This window comes from Athene noctua, chromosome 2 (assembly GCF_965140245.1).
Source record: "Athene noctua chromosome 2, bAthNoc1.hap1.1, whole genome shotgun sequence".
NCBI lineage: Eukaryota > Metazoa > Chordata > Aves > Strigiformes > Strigidae > Athene > Athene noctua.
The window spans coordinates 113,726,062-113,743,571 of NC_134038.1; the positions used below are offsets into that span (position 1 = coordinate 113,726,062).

Genomic DNA, 17,510 nt, shown 5'->3' on the forward strand with positions numbered 1-17,510 from the left:
CATGGGTCGAGATAAGGATAGGGATTGATCACTCAGCAATTACTGTCACTGGCAAACCAGATTCAACTTGGGGAAATTAGTTTCATTTATTACCAAAAAAATCAGAGTAGGATAGTGAGAAATAAAACTAAATCTTTAAAAACACCTCCTCCCCATCCCTCCCTTCTTCCCAGGCTCAACTTTGCTCCCAATTTCTCTACCTCCTCCCCCCCAGCAGCACAGGGGGATGGGGAATAGGGGTCGCAGTCAGTTTATCACCCATTTTTTCTGCTACTCCTTCCTTCTCAAGGGAAGGACTCCTCACACTCTCCCCCTGCTCCAGTGTGGGGTCCCACACACAGTACAGTCCTGCACAAACTTCTCCCATGTCAATCCTTCCCATGTGCTGCAGCTCTTCACGAACTTCTCCAGCGTCAGTCCCTCCCACAGGCTGCAGTCCTTCAGGAACAGACTGCTCCAGTGTGGGTCCTCCATGGGGACACATATCCTGCTAGCAAGCCTGCTCCAGTGTGGGCCTCCCACAGGGTCATAGCCTCCTTCGGACACACACCTGCTCTGGCCTGGGCTCCCCACTGGCTGCAGGTGGGTCTCTGCTACCCTGTTATCCTCCAAGGGCTGCAGGGGCACAGCCTGCCTCACCATGGGCTGCACCACAGGCTGCAGGGGAATCTCTGCTCCAGAGCATGGAGCACCTCCTCCTCTTCCTTCCTCACTTACCTTGATGTCTGCAGCGTCATTGCTCTCACACATTCTCACTCCTTTCTCCCAACTGCTGCTGGAGTTGTGCAGGTTTTTCTCCCCTTCTTAAGATACTTTATCCCAGAGGTGCTACCACTGTCACTGATTGGCTTGGCCTTGGCCAGTGGTGGGTCTGTCTCAGAGCTGACTGACATCGGCTCTGTTGGACACAGGGGAGGCTTCTGGCAGCCTCTTACAGAAGCCTGTAGGTCCCTTGCTACCACAACCTTGCCATGCAGACCCCAACACACTCCATTCCACCAAGGGTGAGGGGAGTCAGTAAGCAGCTGTGTGATGCTTAGTTGCTGGTTGGAGTTAAACCACACAAGATTAGACATCTAATTTACAGATAGCTCAGTTCAGGCAAAATAACATTCTACAGTCAGCATTCTATTAGAAGTCTTGGGAGAACATCTGGTTGCATTAAGAAAATTAAATAAGTGGCTTACATGTCTGTATTATCTGCATCATTAGTATTAATTTATAAAAACAGCTAAATATAAAACAATTTATGTACCAATCATAGGTAGGGCATTTCCCCTCCAGTACACTTGTCACTGAATCACATGAATATCGAAGCTGGGAGGAAGCTCAGGAGATCTGCCTGAATCCCCAGCTCAGGCAGGGCAAACAAAAATTGTGACATGATGGTCAGGGCTTTGTCAGTCAAGTTCTGTACATCTCCAAGAATGGATGTTCCACAGCCTTTCTGAGCAACCTCTTCATGTTCCATTTTCAGTTTCAATTCACTCGCACAATGAAATCTTTTTTTGTGTCCAAGAATTCCTTTTGCTTCGAGTTATTGCCATTCCCTCAAATTATCCTCATGTGTACATCTGAGAAAAGTCTTTTCTTAACCCTCATGCAGTAGTCCTTCTGCACTTGCCTATGTTGGTACACAGGCTTAGTCCATTATGGGTAGAAGAGCATGTGTCTTTGTTGAACACCATGAGTGGTTGATCCTTAAGTCCAGCTTGTCAGGATGCCATTGAACAGGAGAACCTTAACCTTCAGTGTATCCACCACTGCTCCCCAAGTGTTGTCATCTGCTAACAGACTGTGGCTGCATTTCATCCCATCTCCCAAACTTTTAATAAAAATATTAAATATATAGGCACCAGTATCTGCTCTGATGAATGTCTAGTAATGGGCTGTCACTGATTTTGTAACATCGTTATTCTGCAGGACCGATGATCCTGTCAGTTTCCCATGCACCTTCTAAGTCAACCCATCCAGTCCAGCTCTCTTCAGTTTGGCTGCAAGGATACCATATAAGCCTGTGTAAAAGTCCTGACTAAGGGCAGGAAAGATAACATTCTCTGCACTCCTTCCACAAAAGAGAGGGAAATCAGGTTCGTTAGGCAGAGTTTGCCTGGATGAAGTCATGATGGCTCTTCTCAATTGCCATTTTGTCCTTCACCTGTCTCAAAAAGAAATTCATTTCCATAACCTCCAGGAATATGCTCTAGTCTTCCCAGGGACTGAGGTCACGCACCACCTCAAAGTATATAAGATGCAATTTTCATTTGTTTTATAAAAGCAAAGATACTGATTTTACATGCCCCCCAAAATAAGACATTTTTATATAGAATAACCGGTTTTACAGCCATATGAAAAATCTTTACCATTACATGATTTATATATACACTTTTATACATTTTGTCTGCTTTAAATATACATAGTAACAGAAAAAAAACCCTTTAAGTTTACAAGATCATATTTTTTTAAAAAAACAATACACCTTCCTTTAATTTTCATGACAAAAGCTTCCGTGTGGTCAAGGATTCAAAAATTCATCCAAAATTTTCTGAGATGATTCACACAGGATTCTGAAATGGCATAAACCAGTGCATAACAGGATTAGATATGCTAAATGCTAAATCAATCCTTGACTATTTGATTCTCAGAGTATAGCTACCACATGATTTCTTTGACCAGTTACTCCATATTAGTTTAAATATGAAATAAGCCTTTACAAATTACTTTAGAAATAGCTGAAGTTTTTTTAACTTTTCCATTTTTCTGCTGATCATCTGTAGCAAGCTAGTTTAAATTACTATGTCAATTCAAGCACATTTTCTATTATTTCATCATCTAAAGAACCTACTCATTTTCTTCACAGTATTTTTACTTTTCTTTCGAACATAAACAGTAAAATCCTTTACCAATAATTCATACTCAGGCCATTTGTCATTCTTTTACTTTCTTCTTTTCTCCCTCATTCTTCAGTCTTCATCATTTTTGCCCTCATCTGTGGCAACTTATTTCCAAGCCTGAGCTTTCTATCTTATCCTTATTAGCAGCAGCCTCCTTGATCCGCATATACAGCCCTTAGTCCCTTCCTGACTCTCTTTTGTCTCACTCCCTAAAAAATCCCAAAGATCAGCTCTGAAATTTCCATTTGGCAGGCCTTATTTTCTTATATTCCCTGACATAGTCACTCTCTAGCCTTCACAGCTGCATTCTCACACAACTTCTAACAATGCCCTAAAATATCCTCAAAAGACAAAAGTGGGTACACTTTGGTCTTCTGTCAAAACATTATTTCACTGTTAACCACTATATTCTTCACATTACTTTTGTAAAAGATTCTGTCACCTATATTTGTCAAGCATTTTTTTCTGCATATTTTTATTATTATACTCCTAGACTGATGCCCCAAACAGGCAAAGTTAGTCAGTCATTAATCATGATGAGTTAGGGCATTCATCATGAGACACCAGGACCTGAAACACAAGAGGCACCTCTATTTTCATAGCAGTATGTTGGATGTCAGGGCTCCCTGAATTCAGACTGCCATGGGGGTGTCATATGCTCCTCTTTATAGTGCTAGATCCTTTAAACCATGATGGATATCAACTGTCAAAATAAGCTAGTGTTATAATGTACTATAAAACTAGTATAATTGGTTAAGTACTGTTGTTTTAGATACAATGCTACTTTGTATAAATTTTATTTTGTTACAATTTAAGACTAATAAAACAATAGATCTGTAATGTGGGACCATGTACCTGAAGCGCATTGGACAATGAGCCATCACTGAAAATAACTGTATACCTCCCCAAACACATTTAAGTCAGTTTTACCAGGTACCTTTCTACTGAACTTTTAGACAGGTGGCAGACATCTCACACACAAAGTTATATTAGAAAACAATTCAAAAATCATTATTTACAGATGCAATGAGAGTGCAATAGAGTTTAGGAAGCTAGCTAAACAATAATACCGAAGAAATATCTTTCAGCACAGCCGTTAGCTAAATTTAAACTCTACTACCCATATATCAAAATGCTAATTAAAGTAAATACAAAATATTAAATAAAAGTTATTATTCTAAATAAGTTGGCATGGAACATTTTTCTCTAGCCTCCAAATCACTGCATTGACAGCTTTATTCACATTTTTTTGCTAGGCATAAATATCTGCATTTTATAAACTAAACTAATGTGTGTGTCATTACTCTTGAGGAAATTCTCTCAATATACAATATGTTGTCCAGAATTATTAAGTGCACTGAACAGCATTTTTAAAATAATGGACCCGCAGGGCCATCTTAAACTGCTAACTCAGCTGAAGAGGGCAGACTAAATTACAGTGAAAAGTTTTGCTTCTGAAACAGTGCAACAATTCCTTGTTTAAGGGCACCACTTTAATTACTACGCAAGATAGTATTTTTACTTTTTTCTTTCTCTGCTAATATGTAATAGATTACTTCTAAGTCTAAATTTAAGATGCTGGCACAAAATGCCAAGTCCCTTGGGAAATTAAAGAATGTCACTGTTTCCTGGTATACCTGAGTATTAAATAAAATAATCCCTCAAGGAGTTATTATGAGATAATGCATTCAGAAGCAAAAAGTAATAATACTATTAAGTATGAGTTAAAAAAACAGTAACATATTTTAGCACGCATCAGTGCAGCACTGTGTGTTATAAGATTGTGCTCAAAGTAATGATCAGAGATCTAGCTTGCAGCATATCATAACTAAAATTCTAGTGTTTGGTAAGTAGAGCAGGATGATAAAATAGTTTACAAAGAACAGGGCACATCTCAGACTGTTATATGTTAGCACACTAGCACTGGAGTGTGACATGTGGCACAACAGAAGACACTAGAGGCCCAGCCTGGTTCAACATTATGTCTATCTGAGAAAGCACAAACACACTTTAAATTAGTCAAGCAAAGCCTAATCAGTGAAGAACTTCCTCCTAACATTTTTTCAGTATTAATTATTTTAATCTTCTGGAGAGGAAAAGTCCCCAACAGACCTGTACAAATATGAATCCTCCCAAATTCTGCAAAACTGTATGATAGCTTCTGAATTTTCTTATCATATTGCAATTCTGAATCTTGTTAAAAATACTTCCCATCATCATGTTCATATTCCCGATTTTTAATTTCATCTGCAACTATCTCTTAGTTTTATATTACACAAAGGTAGCCTTACATATATCACAAAATCAAAACACTGTGTAGCATCTTATGCTCTTCATCTGCCCCATCTTCTAGGTTGATTTGTCCCTGTTCACTGGGCAGAGAAGATCATATAGATTCATAAAGCAATTATCTGTGTTCTTACTGAAATTTATAGTCAGTAGTGCACTCAAGTGGCAGCAATTATTCATTTTAATGTGCCTATTTATTTAATCATGTTAAGAATGGCTTTAATTTCTCAGCCTTTTCTTCAGCGTTTTCTACTGTCTTGATTATAAGAAGTGTAAACTGAATCATGACACTATGCTGCTCACCTTTCTTTTTGAGATCATTATTATTATTTTTTAAAATATTCTAGCAGAATGCTTGCCAACCCAACATGAAATGATTTCATTAAAAAAAAAGAGTTATTTGTTTATTTTTATTTGATTTTGTTTCTAAGCTAGTTCCCAACCAAAAGAAATTTATTCACAGCCAAGCAACTAATTAAAACAATCTACCCAGGAAGCAGTCACTCTGAATTTTAGAAGTCCAATTATGTAGTGAATTTTTTTTTTTAAAATAAGATATTTTTTGGTTCTTTACCAATTTTATGTTACATAAGCACAATTCCCTCTGTGGAAACCACTCAAAGTCTTGACAGCAAAATTTCTGTTTTCTGTTTGCTCACTGCAGGCAGGAAATGGAACTGAAGGGTGCACTGGTTTTGATTCCCCCCTTTTTTTTTTTTCTTAAATAAATCCCATAACTGAAGTGGCTCATATATAGCATAAAACTTTCCTGTCTAGTTCTTAAGATTATGCATCTCCTTAAATAATATTAACATAATACCCTTTTGGCACTGATTTAATCGCATATTTAAATGAATGAATGCATATTTTGTTAGCAACAACACAGCTACTCTATTGTATTGCCCTGAATATCAGGCTTTTTTTCCCCCCCTGGAAAAATCCAATTTACCTTCTGCATTTCTGAACCACTTCCAATCAGATATTTACTGTACAGTCTTCTAAAGTTGTACCACTGCCAGAAAACTTAGTGTAGCTGTTGAAATTCCCAATACAACTGAAGTGCAAACTCTAAGGATTTAATGTATCATAACAGGAAACAAATATAGCCTATGTGGCCTCCTTGATAAACTGTCTTATTTTTCATACAGTAGCATCTCATAACTTTAGTCTTGGCTTTAAATTTGTAACACCAATTCAGGCACAGCACAGCTTCCAAAGGTCTATGTCTAGTCACTACACTGCCAGAGAACAACATGCTTGAAGCTGGTGATACACAGGAAGAGTGTGCTGTGGAAGTGTGCTTAGGTCTGAAGGGCCATGCAAGAAACTCTTGAGTAAAGTGAAATGGATTTGTTTTGGTTTTGTTTTTAATTTAAAGTCTGTCTACTCTATACCCATTGAAGAATTAGAGACTGCAAAGGCCTCTGAAAGTTCAGGCCACTGTGATGCATTACCAACCTTTCTCAGTATTTTTGGATGAATGTCCATAACCATAGTCTGTTTTCTTCATATTCTATGTTTGTGCTTTTTAATGTCTACTTTGCATGTTTTCTAACCCCAAGACCAGTTCAATAACTAGGCAGAAATCAAATGTTAACAAATTTTTAGACTTAAAGTTAGAGACACTTAAGGCTAAAGCACTAATCATGGTTGTCTATCTTAGACAGGTCTGAAATAAATGATTGCAAATACAATGTAGTCAATCATTTTCAAGATACATATCCCAAAAGATCTGAAAGTCAACAAGGTATGACACCTAAATCCCCCAAAAGAGCAAAATAAAACCACCTGTGGAAAGATCTTGAAAGTCATTGTTATATTCAGTTAAATTTCTATCATCTGCATAGGTATGGATTCATATGCTTAATAGCAAAATGTGGGAGAAAAATCTTCTAGTAATAAGAAACAGTAAATTCACAGTACTTGCTTTGTTCTACACCTGCTGCTAACAGAACTGAGAGGGACCTGGGAGTGTTGATTGACAGCCGGCTGAACAGGAGCCAGCAGGGTGCCCAGGTGGCCAGGAAGGCCAATGGCATCCTGGCTTGTGTCAGCAATAGCGCGGCCAGCAGGGACAGGGAAGGGATCTGACCCCTGGACTCAGCACTGGTGAGGCCGCCCCTCGATTCCTGTGTTCAGTTTTGGGCCCCTCACTACAAAAAGGACATTGAATGACTCGAGCGTGTCCAGAGAAGGGCAACGAAGCTGGTGAAGGGTCTGGAGCACAGGTCGTACGGGGAGCGACTGAGGGAACTGGGGGTGTTTAGTCTGGAGAAGAGGAGGCTGAGGGGAGACCTCATCGCCCTCTACAGCTACCTGAAAGGAGGGTGCAGAGAGCTGGGGATGAGCCTCTTTAACCAAGTAACAAGTGACAGGACAAGAGGGAATGGCCTCAAGTTGCACCAGGTAAAGTTTAGACTAGATTTCAGGAAACATTTCTTTCCAGAACGGGTTGTTGGGCGTTGGAATGGGCTGCCCAGGGAGGCGGTGGAGTCCCCATCCCTGGAGGTGTTTAAGAGTCGGGTTGACACAGCGCTGAGGGATCTGGTGTAGTTGGGAACTGTCAGTGTTAGCTTAATGGTTGGACTGGATGATCTTCAAGGTCTTTTCCAACCTAGATGTAGATGATTCTGTGATTCTGTAAATATGTAAAGACTGCAATCACAGCAAACATATGGGCAGGAAATTTAATATTGTGCTGGGCTCAATACCTCACATTTTTTTTACCTACTATTTTAAACCTTGCAATCAATCAGAACACTAACTGCATTATGCAAGTACAAAACACAGCCAATTATTGCTGAGAGGGTATAGGAGGGGTTAGTGTTCATTTTCCACCCCACATTTACCTTTCAGTGCTACCAGATTCTTGTGTGGCAGCATCCTTGCATGTTATCAGTTTCCTCTGAATGGCAGGTACAATATCCTTTAGAAGTGAAGTTCTGTGTTTACCTATTTGAAACAAGATTATGGTGAAAAATTGGACAAAAATAATGATCTACCAAAAAAACATTCTTCATATTTTCATATTATATTTCTTAACAAAAGACTGTTTATTGAAAGATTAGATATTAGATTTTCATTGTCCTGGATTAATTACTGTGTATTTCAGCAAATCAGAATACAGAGATAAACCCTGTGAGTTAGCAGACAGTTATGTTTTTAAACTCACTACACAAAGACTGAAAATCCAAAGCTTAACAAGATAATTTACAAATGATATAACCTTAAGTCCTGTAGAAAAATGGTAATTTAACAGGATGAAGAAAAGTGCCTGTTGAACTGTATAAGAACTCAGCTTTCAAAATGTAGCACATAAAAAAAGAAAAGGACAAAATTTGACTGACCTTTAATTATAATCACAATGCAGAGAGTAGCTGTTAGACTAAAAATCCCTTCAATTTCTTCAGAGAGAATGCATTCCATTAATTCACTTAAGAATGACCTAACGAAAAAACAAAGCAAAACTACATCATACATCATGTTTCTTTCAAAATAGAACTGAACAGAAGTTTGTGACTATGCTACCCGGCCACCATAGCTTCAAAGATACCACTCAAGACAAAGCAGTGGTTATTGGGTAACTTAAGACTACATACTGCTTCTGGAACTGAGAATATCTGAGTTAGCAGAATAATAAATTGCTTGGAAAGAAAATAAAGAAGTTTGTAGACAGAATAAGTAGCTGTTAAGAAAAAATGAAGAGCTCGTGGACTATTCTGAGAAATACACTACTCATTCTGGTGGAATTTAACTCACATAAATTGTAGTGAAATTTCTAACTAAAATGTCTGCAGAAGTTTAAAAAAACCCCCACATTCTATGACTCCTATAGTTTCTTAGTAATTACTCATGCCCTTAAAACTATTACTACTTCTAGCCTGATTAGAAATTGGAGTTTAATTAACACTTTGGTCTGAAATGTTTATCTTGTAAATATTCAAATAGATGGGTTTCTAATTACAAACAGCGAAGAATATTTACAACTCAATATAGCCCCCAAACACTTCCAAACTACATTTTAGATGTTCAAAGTATGGACAGACTAACAGAATCAAAATAACTGTTCATTGTAAAGTCTGAGATAAATACTAACTCAATATGTATCTCAAGAGATTCACTTTTAGCAAAAGATGATAGCATTACCAGCAAGCTTCAGAGGTGTTTTGGGACATGTATCAAGTTAAAAAGAATGAAACAAGGGAGTCAAGGAAGAAGTCCAGCAACCAACCTAAACTGCAGTATGGAATAATACTACATAATGAAACCACTAATTGCTCATTATAGTGTTTATGGTAAAAATAAAATATTTAACTCAAAAGCAATTTTCAAACACAGAGAAAAACCAAAGAACAAGAGGGATAAAGCAGGAGATGGACAAGATCTGTAATCCTCATACTCCTCAGAGCACAAAACTAAATGTTCTGTGAAGAACTAAAAAAGAAACTGAGAGCAGTAGACATTACAATAACCTTCTGTAAAATACTGCAAAATACCTTTGGTAAAAATTTTATCTGTTACCAAAACTGAACAACATAAATACCCAGTTAATTGCTCATTAGGCTTTTATTGTGTGAAGATATCAGACCAAAATATGCAGTTAAGAAAAGAACTAGCCTCCACTAGTGATTCAGTAAATGAGCTTTATAGAAGCTCAAATATTGCTTCAAAGAGCTGAGAAAGATGAAACCTCTTTAGGTTCTGAAATAGGTATTATGAAGTCACTCAAGCATTGCATTAATTTTATTATATCATTGTGGACTAATCTGACCAAGTATTGATTCGATTTCATATTGCTCTTAAAATGCTGATAGTATTAAAATCAGAGTTTGACTTTATTGTTATCACTGTTTAGGTCAGTAAGCACACTCTTTAGTTCCATGAAGGAACACTATAATTTTATTAACCCATAATAAGACTCAGTGCAGCTGCCTGTAGCGCTGCTGGGGGTTGTTGTGGCCCAAGTGCAGCCCCCGGCATTTGGCCTTATGGAAACTCCTCCAGTTGGGCTCAGCCCATGGCTCCAGCCTGTCCAGGTCTCTCTGCAGAGCCTCCCTACCCTCGAGCACATCAACACTCCCACCCAACCTGGTGTCATCTGCAAACTGACTGAGGGTGCACTCGATCCCCTCGTCTAGATCATCAATAAAGATGTTAAACAGGAGTGGCCCCAAAACCGAGCCCTGGGGGACACCACTCGTGACCGGCCCCCAACTGGATTTAACTCCGTTCACCACAATTCTCTGGCCCCGGTCATCCAGACAGTTTTTTACCCAGCAAAGCGTGTGATTGTCCAAGCCTTGAACAGACATTTTTGCCAGGAAAATGCTGTGGGAAAAAGCAGTTTCAGTCCTGAGGCACCAGGGGAACCAGATGTAAATTATCTCCTGACTTAGATCTTCTTTGCACCAAAAAGATAAATACTGGAAGATAGATACATGTTTATCAAAGTATTCATAGAAACAATCTGGTCCAAACCAGAAGTTTTCTCTGTCAAGAACTGAGAAGATTTTCCTTGACCATTACAAGAAAAAGTTTCAGAGGAATTCACTGAATTTCTGCATCTCTTTTGAAATGTGTAAAATAATTGTGTTTCACTAAAAGACAGAGCCTTGATGGACAGCTGCTGCCTCACAGAAGAACAAATTTTGGATTAGGAAACCTATTGCCGGACTCTCTGGAGTCCTTGGTTTGCAAGTTCAACTAGAACTAGAGAAGGATTGAGAAGAAAAAAACCAACCAACTCATGACAGCAGAGACAGGAATATTCAATGTCTGTCAGATAAGGAAGTTAAGAATAGGAGCTAGTTGTGATAAGTCATGGAGAATGACAGTACTTCTAAGGAATACACATTAGCCCCTTGATCATTTAAATAAAGTCTGGTGTGTACAGTCATGTAAATAAAAATTGAATATGAACAAACTAAGCAAAATTACATTCACTTGTGACAATTTTACAAGATATTCAGGCTACCCACTAAATGCATCAAATTTTTAAAAAGGCATTTTAAAAAAAAGATAATGACATAAACCCACTTTTGGGGGCTTTTAAGATTCAGATGCTTTAAAACTATTCTGAATTTTGTGATTTTAATACAGCTGTAGTACATTTGTTGCCTCATTGCAGACATTCTATTAAAGGATTAATGCTATTTCTTGTAAATATTTTATCTCATCTAATTACTTTTATATCGAGGGGACTAATATTTATAGTATGATATTATTTATAAGTCTAATATTTATGAAAGAAGCAAGGCAATATGTACGATTAAGGAACTCATTTAGATGAACAGTCTTGTAATTAAGAAGCACTCTTAAAAGCAGCCAAAAACATAGAACCAATCCCTCTAACCAATACCTACAAGTAATATAACGAGAGAAAAGGATTATTAAGTAGTGCAAGTAAATTTAGTAAGCATGAAATTCCTCAAAATTTATTTCAATTTAGAAATTAAAACTTTATTGACAACATACAAACTCTTCTGCATTAGCAACAACCTTAGACAAATTCATGTAGAAACATTTACCTGACAACATTAACTGACTTCATAATTACGGCCATTAAACTGCTTGAAAGAGGAGGAAGGTCTGACATAGTCTTTGGTATTGTTAAGTCTTCACTGGAAGCCTAAAACCGAAAAAAGTCAACAACTGTTGTAGATCAAGAAATATATATATGCAGAAAACATTGAAGGATATCTGTATTTCAATAATTAGACTAACCAAGACTTATTCCTAAGTAATTAGAAGAAATATTCATGCGTGTTCTTTGAACAACCTTAACCCAATTGTGTTGTGTCCAAATAAACAAAAAAAAAAAAAATTAAATTAGAAAGGCTAAAACTAAAACAAACAAACAGTATTTGTATCAAGGCAAATATTCTCCACAGTTGTTCCAAACAGAAGATTAATTTGACTGCATTGTTGGTCACTATAAAGATACAGCCCACTAAACACAAATGAGCAACCCTTGTGTCTCCAAGTTAAAGTGTGCATACATAACTTCTAAAAATAATTTGGGTGACAGTGATTTCCTGATTCCCTGTGTCAGCTCTTTTTGGTATCAAGTTCTAGTTAAATAGCTGCCATGCTATTCAAAACTGAATTTTGATTTACTAGCACAATAGCCTGAGGGCAGGGAAAACCCCAGCTCAGATGACTTACTGCAGTGAACATTCATAATCTATGAGTATGAATCTGCAGTATCATTCAAGACCATAAACTTCTACTCTGTGGCATCTGTAAAGAGTATGCTTTCATCTCACAGCCCCTCAGCTGATACATTAATATTTGGAGGTAGATCTCTGGTATTGTTTCCATTCCTTCTGTAATACACCATCTTAGAAGCAACGCTGTTGTACTCAGTACTTCCTGGCAACCATTTATTTCTGACATATCTGGCAACCACAGTAAGAGTACAGCCTCTGCTAAAGAACCTCTACTCTTTCTTTTCAGTTCTCAAAGCTTCCAATCTTAGTAGCCATATTTGCTCCTAACACTACATGCATTTGGAACATGCATTGGGAATGCTACCCTCCTCCTTCAAAGACAGTAATGGTTCCGTGGACTTTTGGAACATATAATAACCTCTACCTATATATTCTTTCCAGTATTAGCTTCTTTACTTTCCAAAGAAACTCAGATCAGATATTTGGAAATCCTCTAGACAAAAAACAGAGGAACCAAAAAAAAGATGCAGTATGAGAAATGGATCTGTGTTGAAGCAAAGAATGCATAAGTGATCAGTGCCAAGCAAGACATCAATTTGCTTTGGAACAGGATTACAGAACCTTATGGGACAATTCCAGAATCAGGCGCTGGGAATTTTTCATAGACCAGTGGTTCACTTCTGAAGTTCCCTAATGCTCAGTGAGACAGAGTGAGATAAGTTTAGAACAAGATCCCTTCCTCCTCATTTCCCTGAGCTTTTACTGCTGAGCACAACATTGTACGATATGGAATATGCCTTTGGTCAGTTTGCGTCAGCTGCCTCAGCCGTGGCCCCTCTTGCCTGCTTAATTTTTTTTAGGTCAGGCCGTGAAGGGAAGAGAAAACGCCTTGACACTCTGCAAGCACTGTTCAGCAACAGCTAAAACTAACTGGTGTGTTCAACAGTGTTTTAGCCACAAATTCAAACCACAGGGACTGCTGTGAAGAAAGTTAACTCCTTCTCAACTAGACCCAGTACAAAACCACATAGAGATGGTATCTGAAAAACCATGTTGTTACAACACTCCTTAGTTTCTAAATTCTGTCCAAGGCAGATAGTGAGCTAGATATCAGGACAACTCTATTCTTACACAGCTGTATTCATAAATCTGAGCTGCACAGTAATATCAAATTACGGCAAATAACATTCCCTGTTTGTTCCACACCAACACACACAAAATCTTCATTTGAAGTACAAAGACACCACTTTCTGAACATAGTTCCATTGTTCCAACATGACATTTAAAAAGCAGTAACTTAAAACAAAAGTCAGCATAAACTTTACCTTCTGTAGCACATAATTTATCTCTGCTACTATTGCAGCTAGGAGAGTAGAGAGCACACCTTGGTGAACTGCTGGGCAAGATGAATGCCAGCGCTCGACTGCATGTATGAATTCTCCAAGAGGCATTTGAATAGAGTGAATCAACTAAAACCAAAGAAAAACAGATCAGTTTTTTTCAGATTGCTTTAGTATAACTGAGCTATTTCAGCAAGCTTCTCTGAAGAAATGCAGATCACACCTTTTAAGTTATTGAGGTACTCTAGTCACTTGGGATCACAGGAGGAATCATCAACACATTTGAAAGTCTACTCATAAATTTGGGAGAAACAAACAAAACAATGGTTGTAACAAAAAAGAAATTAACGTTTTCCAGAAGCCCTGAAAAGCTGACCATCAAATTTTTCAGAGCGATCCACCCATCTCAATATTATCTACTCTCTGCTATAAAACACAAGAAGCTAACTTCTGTGAAGGTAGGAGGTTCTGAGAACTTTAGGACATCATATATATTTTGAAGCTGATATCATTCAGGCTGAAAGAAATAAATGAAATAACAACAATTTGTCCTCCTTCCCAAGATATATAGATATATATATAATTGAATTATTTGCTCTGAATTGAGAAAGTTCATTTTATTGCAGATAAGTTTAATAACTTGTGAGTATTAGGGTAATTCAGGATCATTGGTAACAGAATGCATTGTTCTCCAATTTACTAGTTTTTCTGTCATGATGAGATTAACAATGAATTAAAAAAACATTAGTAACAAGGAAACGTAGAAAATTTAGCAGAAAATCTAATCAGATGTCAACTTGAATAACAACCTCAAAGTGTCTAACATATTTGCGTCAAAAGTACGAATTCATTTACACATTAGGTAGCAATTTCAAGTGTAATACGATACCTGAACCCCTTCTTCCTGTTGTTTCTTGAGTCTGTGTGCCACACATTCTAAAACTTTCTGGAAGATGGTCTGTACATCATGGAAGAGATTTGCCACTTCATCTGTCTCAGTATTCTGAGTTATAGAAGCTTCAATAATTTCTTTTAGAACATATAGTAGCACTGGAGCACAAGAGCCACCTCTCTCTAGAGAAAGGGATAAATACAACAATCTAAAAAAATGTAATGAGATATTCTTCAGGTGCAAGCTTAGAATGAAACTCAGTTACGTACTATAAATAGGTATAGTTTACAAGTGTAGATGATATATTTAGTTTCTGAGCATCCTTAGCTGAAATTTCCATACAGTTCAATCAATATTTTAAGTATAAATGCAGTGTTCCTTCCAGTCCTTGAAGTATAGGGATTAAAATTTCAGATTTCTTCAGGAATGGAGCTCTAATTCTGTCTATACTTTCCAAATGTGAGACAAATTTAAGAAGTGCTACAATATTTTCTCCTAAGGCATATATACATATATCAATATACATATGTCAACATATATGTATCACTTTACATTTATATTAAACCCCACTTTTATATATATATATGTAGAGAGAGAAAAACCCTGAATTAAATAGTAAAAACTGGAATCTAGGAGCAAGGAAAAAACATTAGTTATCAACAGTGACATGGTTCCGGGTTGGTTCTCTGCTTGTTTTCAGTTTTCTGAAAACCTGCTGTGACTTTTGACCATATTATTGGTACTAGTTAGCATAAGCTATAAATACTTTGAGAAACAGACTCCAAAAAGCTAAAAGCAACAGTTCTGCTAAGTCAGCTAAGTATCTATGGAGATGCTGACATTAGTACAAAATATCATACCTGTCTGTATAACTTTAAGAGCCATATCTAAAAGGTGTGCTTGAAATGTAAGATTTCCAAAGCCAACCATTATGACATCTTTACATACTGTCAGGTAGGTCTAGAAAAGAGATGCAAAAGTATATGAGAAACAAAATTTATATAAAGTAACTATTCAGTAATATTTAGACATAATAAAATCACAGAATCTTAGCCAAGTTGCCCTGAAAGCTGGTGCATCACTTTGGAGTTAGTAGGTTGCAACCTCTGAAAAAAAAACAGACTTCCAAACAGTTCTCCAAATACTTCCATTGACTTTTCCTCCAGTAAGCAGTTTCTCAAAAGGCAGTAAATCCCCTATCTTTTTTACTCATGCTCACATCAGAGGCAACGTTACTTAACATTTACCAAGACAGAATGACATCTGTACCTATCTTGATTAGCAAAATTAAAAACAGCATACTAAAAGTTTTCCCCTACAGATACACACCTTACATACTAAACAGATTATAATACTAATGTATAGACAGAGTAGGGAGTTTTTAACTGGGCTATGTATACATGAGCTGGGTTGTTCAAGGCCACTGACGGTGACTGAAGTTAGTCCAAATCTTTGACCAAAATCTGAAAGGACCCATAGCTCAATGCTAAAATCCACCTTAGGTTAGGTGGTATGTCAGGGGAACGTAACAGAAGACAATTCAAAACTAGCTAAACTCTCCCCCAATATTATACAATCAAATGCTTTCTGTGAAGGCAAATGAAGGTCATGAGCAAGGTGCACTGTCAGTGATGACACTAGGGTTTGTGTCTGAGGCCTACTAGCCCCTCAACAAATCAGTGGCCTAAAGAGAACAGCCCCACAGTGAACCCCAGTGCCCATAACAGCAAGTGCAAAATTGAGTAACAGACCAAAGCTGAGAAGGAAAGGTGAAATGGGAAAGAATGGGATATGTCATGGGGAAAGTGCTAGAGAAAGGTAAGCAAATACAAAAGAGACACCCTGGTTCTCTCTCATATACGACAGTATTAAAGAAGCAACAGTAATTATTGTGTTATTATGGATACTTTGAGACAAACTGGATCCACTTTTAATGCCAGCATTGTTACCAAATATACACTCCAAAGAATTAAAAAGCACAGTCAAACTCATTCCAATAAAAAAACAGTATACAATGTAAGAAGCATACAGGAGCTGCTTAACAAGCAAGTGGCTTATTAGAGGAGATGCAAGAGGCCTGGATTCAATTCTTGAGTTCCAGACAAGTCACATCAGTCTTTACACCTCAGTTTCTTCTCTGGAAATAATGATACAAATGGAATTTAAGATCCAGTAGTAAAGATCATTGTGTTTCATTATTGACTAGTAAAGTAGTATGTCAGATGGGTCTACAGTGACAACTGCCTATTTTAATTGCTTATCAATAAAGTTTCATTTTCATTTTGTATTCATAACTAGGAAATTGATCATAAACATTCTAGTAATACTGGTAAAGATTCCTTGTCTTGTGTCTTGTCTTTGTATAAGGTTTAGTTCTGTGCCTCCACACTTTGAAAAATAGCCACAAAAGCATTATGATATGCATACTAAATTTTTTATTCAGAGAGAAGAGACAATAGTTTATTGTCTCTTCTAGAAACCTGTACCAGGAACATCTACAACACTTGTTTGAGTTTACTGTCTCTCTACACTTTTCAAAAAGCCATTTGGCTGCAGCAGTGAGATTTAGTACAAGACTGACCCCCTCATTATCAAATACCCAGATAACTCACACCCTATGTCTCTGCTGACTTCCAAACACAGGTTCTATGGGACTCAGCATTAGAATGAAGCATACTGAATTCCTCAGGGTATAATTTTACCTATTTCTTTTGGGAAAGCAGGAAAGAAAGGAAGGAATAAAGCAAGCAAGCAAACATGATTAGATCTAAATCCTCTCTCATAATCAGCCCATCTTCCTGATCCTCTATTGTGCTACTCAACACAATGTATGCAGCTGCAGTCATTCTGTAATTTCCAGGATGTTTATGCTACAGAATAACAGGCTACTAAGTGCTAGCATACCATGCAACTATACCCTTGTTTT

At 37.4% G+C, this 17,510-nt stretch overlaps 1 protein-coding gene across 1 annotated transcript in view; it reads right to left on the reverse strand.

The window, feature by feature from the left end:
* Positions 1 to 11: 11 nt before the first annotated feature.
* The window catches only part of NCAPG2 (non-SMC condensin II complex subunit G2), a 52,832-nt gene continuing 35,333 nt past the window's right edge, over positions 12 to 17,510 (reverse strand). Inside the window, exons 22-28 of the mRNA XM_074897953.1 lie at positions 15,445 to 15,544; positions 14,582 to 14,766; positions 13,667 to 13,821; positions 11,711 to 11,803; positions 8,531 to 8,628; positions 8,033 to 8,135; positions 12 to 2,567 (exon numbers count right to left, since the gene is read on the reverse strand). Coding sequence (XP_074754054.1) covers positions 2,516 to 2,567; positions 8,033 to 8,135; positions 8,531 to 8,628; positions 11,711 to 11,803; positions 13,667 to 13,821; positions 14,582 to 14,766; positions 15,445 to 15,544 — 786 coding nt within the window. The 3' untranslated portion in view covers positions 12 to 2,515. The remainder of the gene's footprint in view (positions 2,568 to 8,032; positions 8,136 to 8,530; positions 8,629 to 11,710; positions 11,804 to 13,666; positions 13,822 to 14,581; positions 14,767 to 15,444; positions 15,545 to 17,510) is intronic.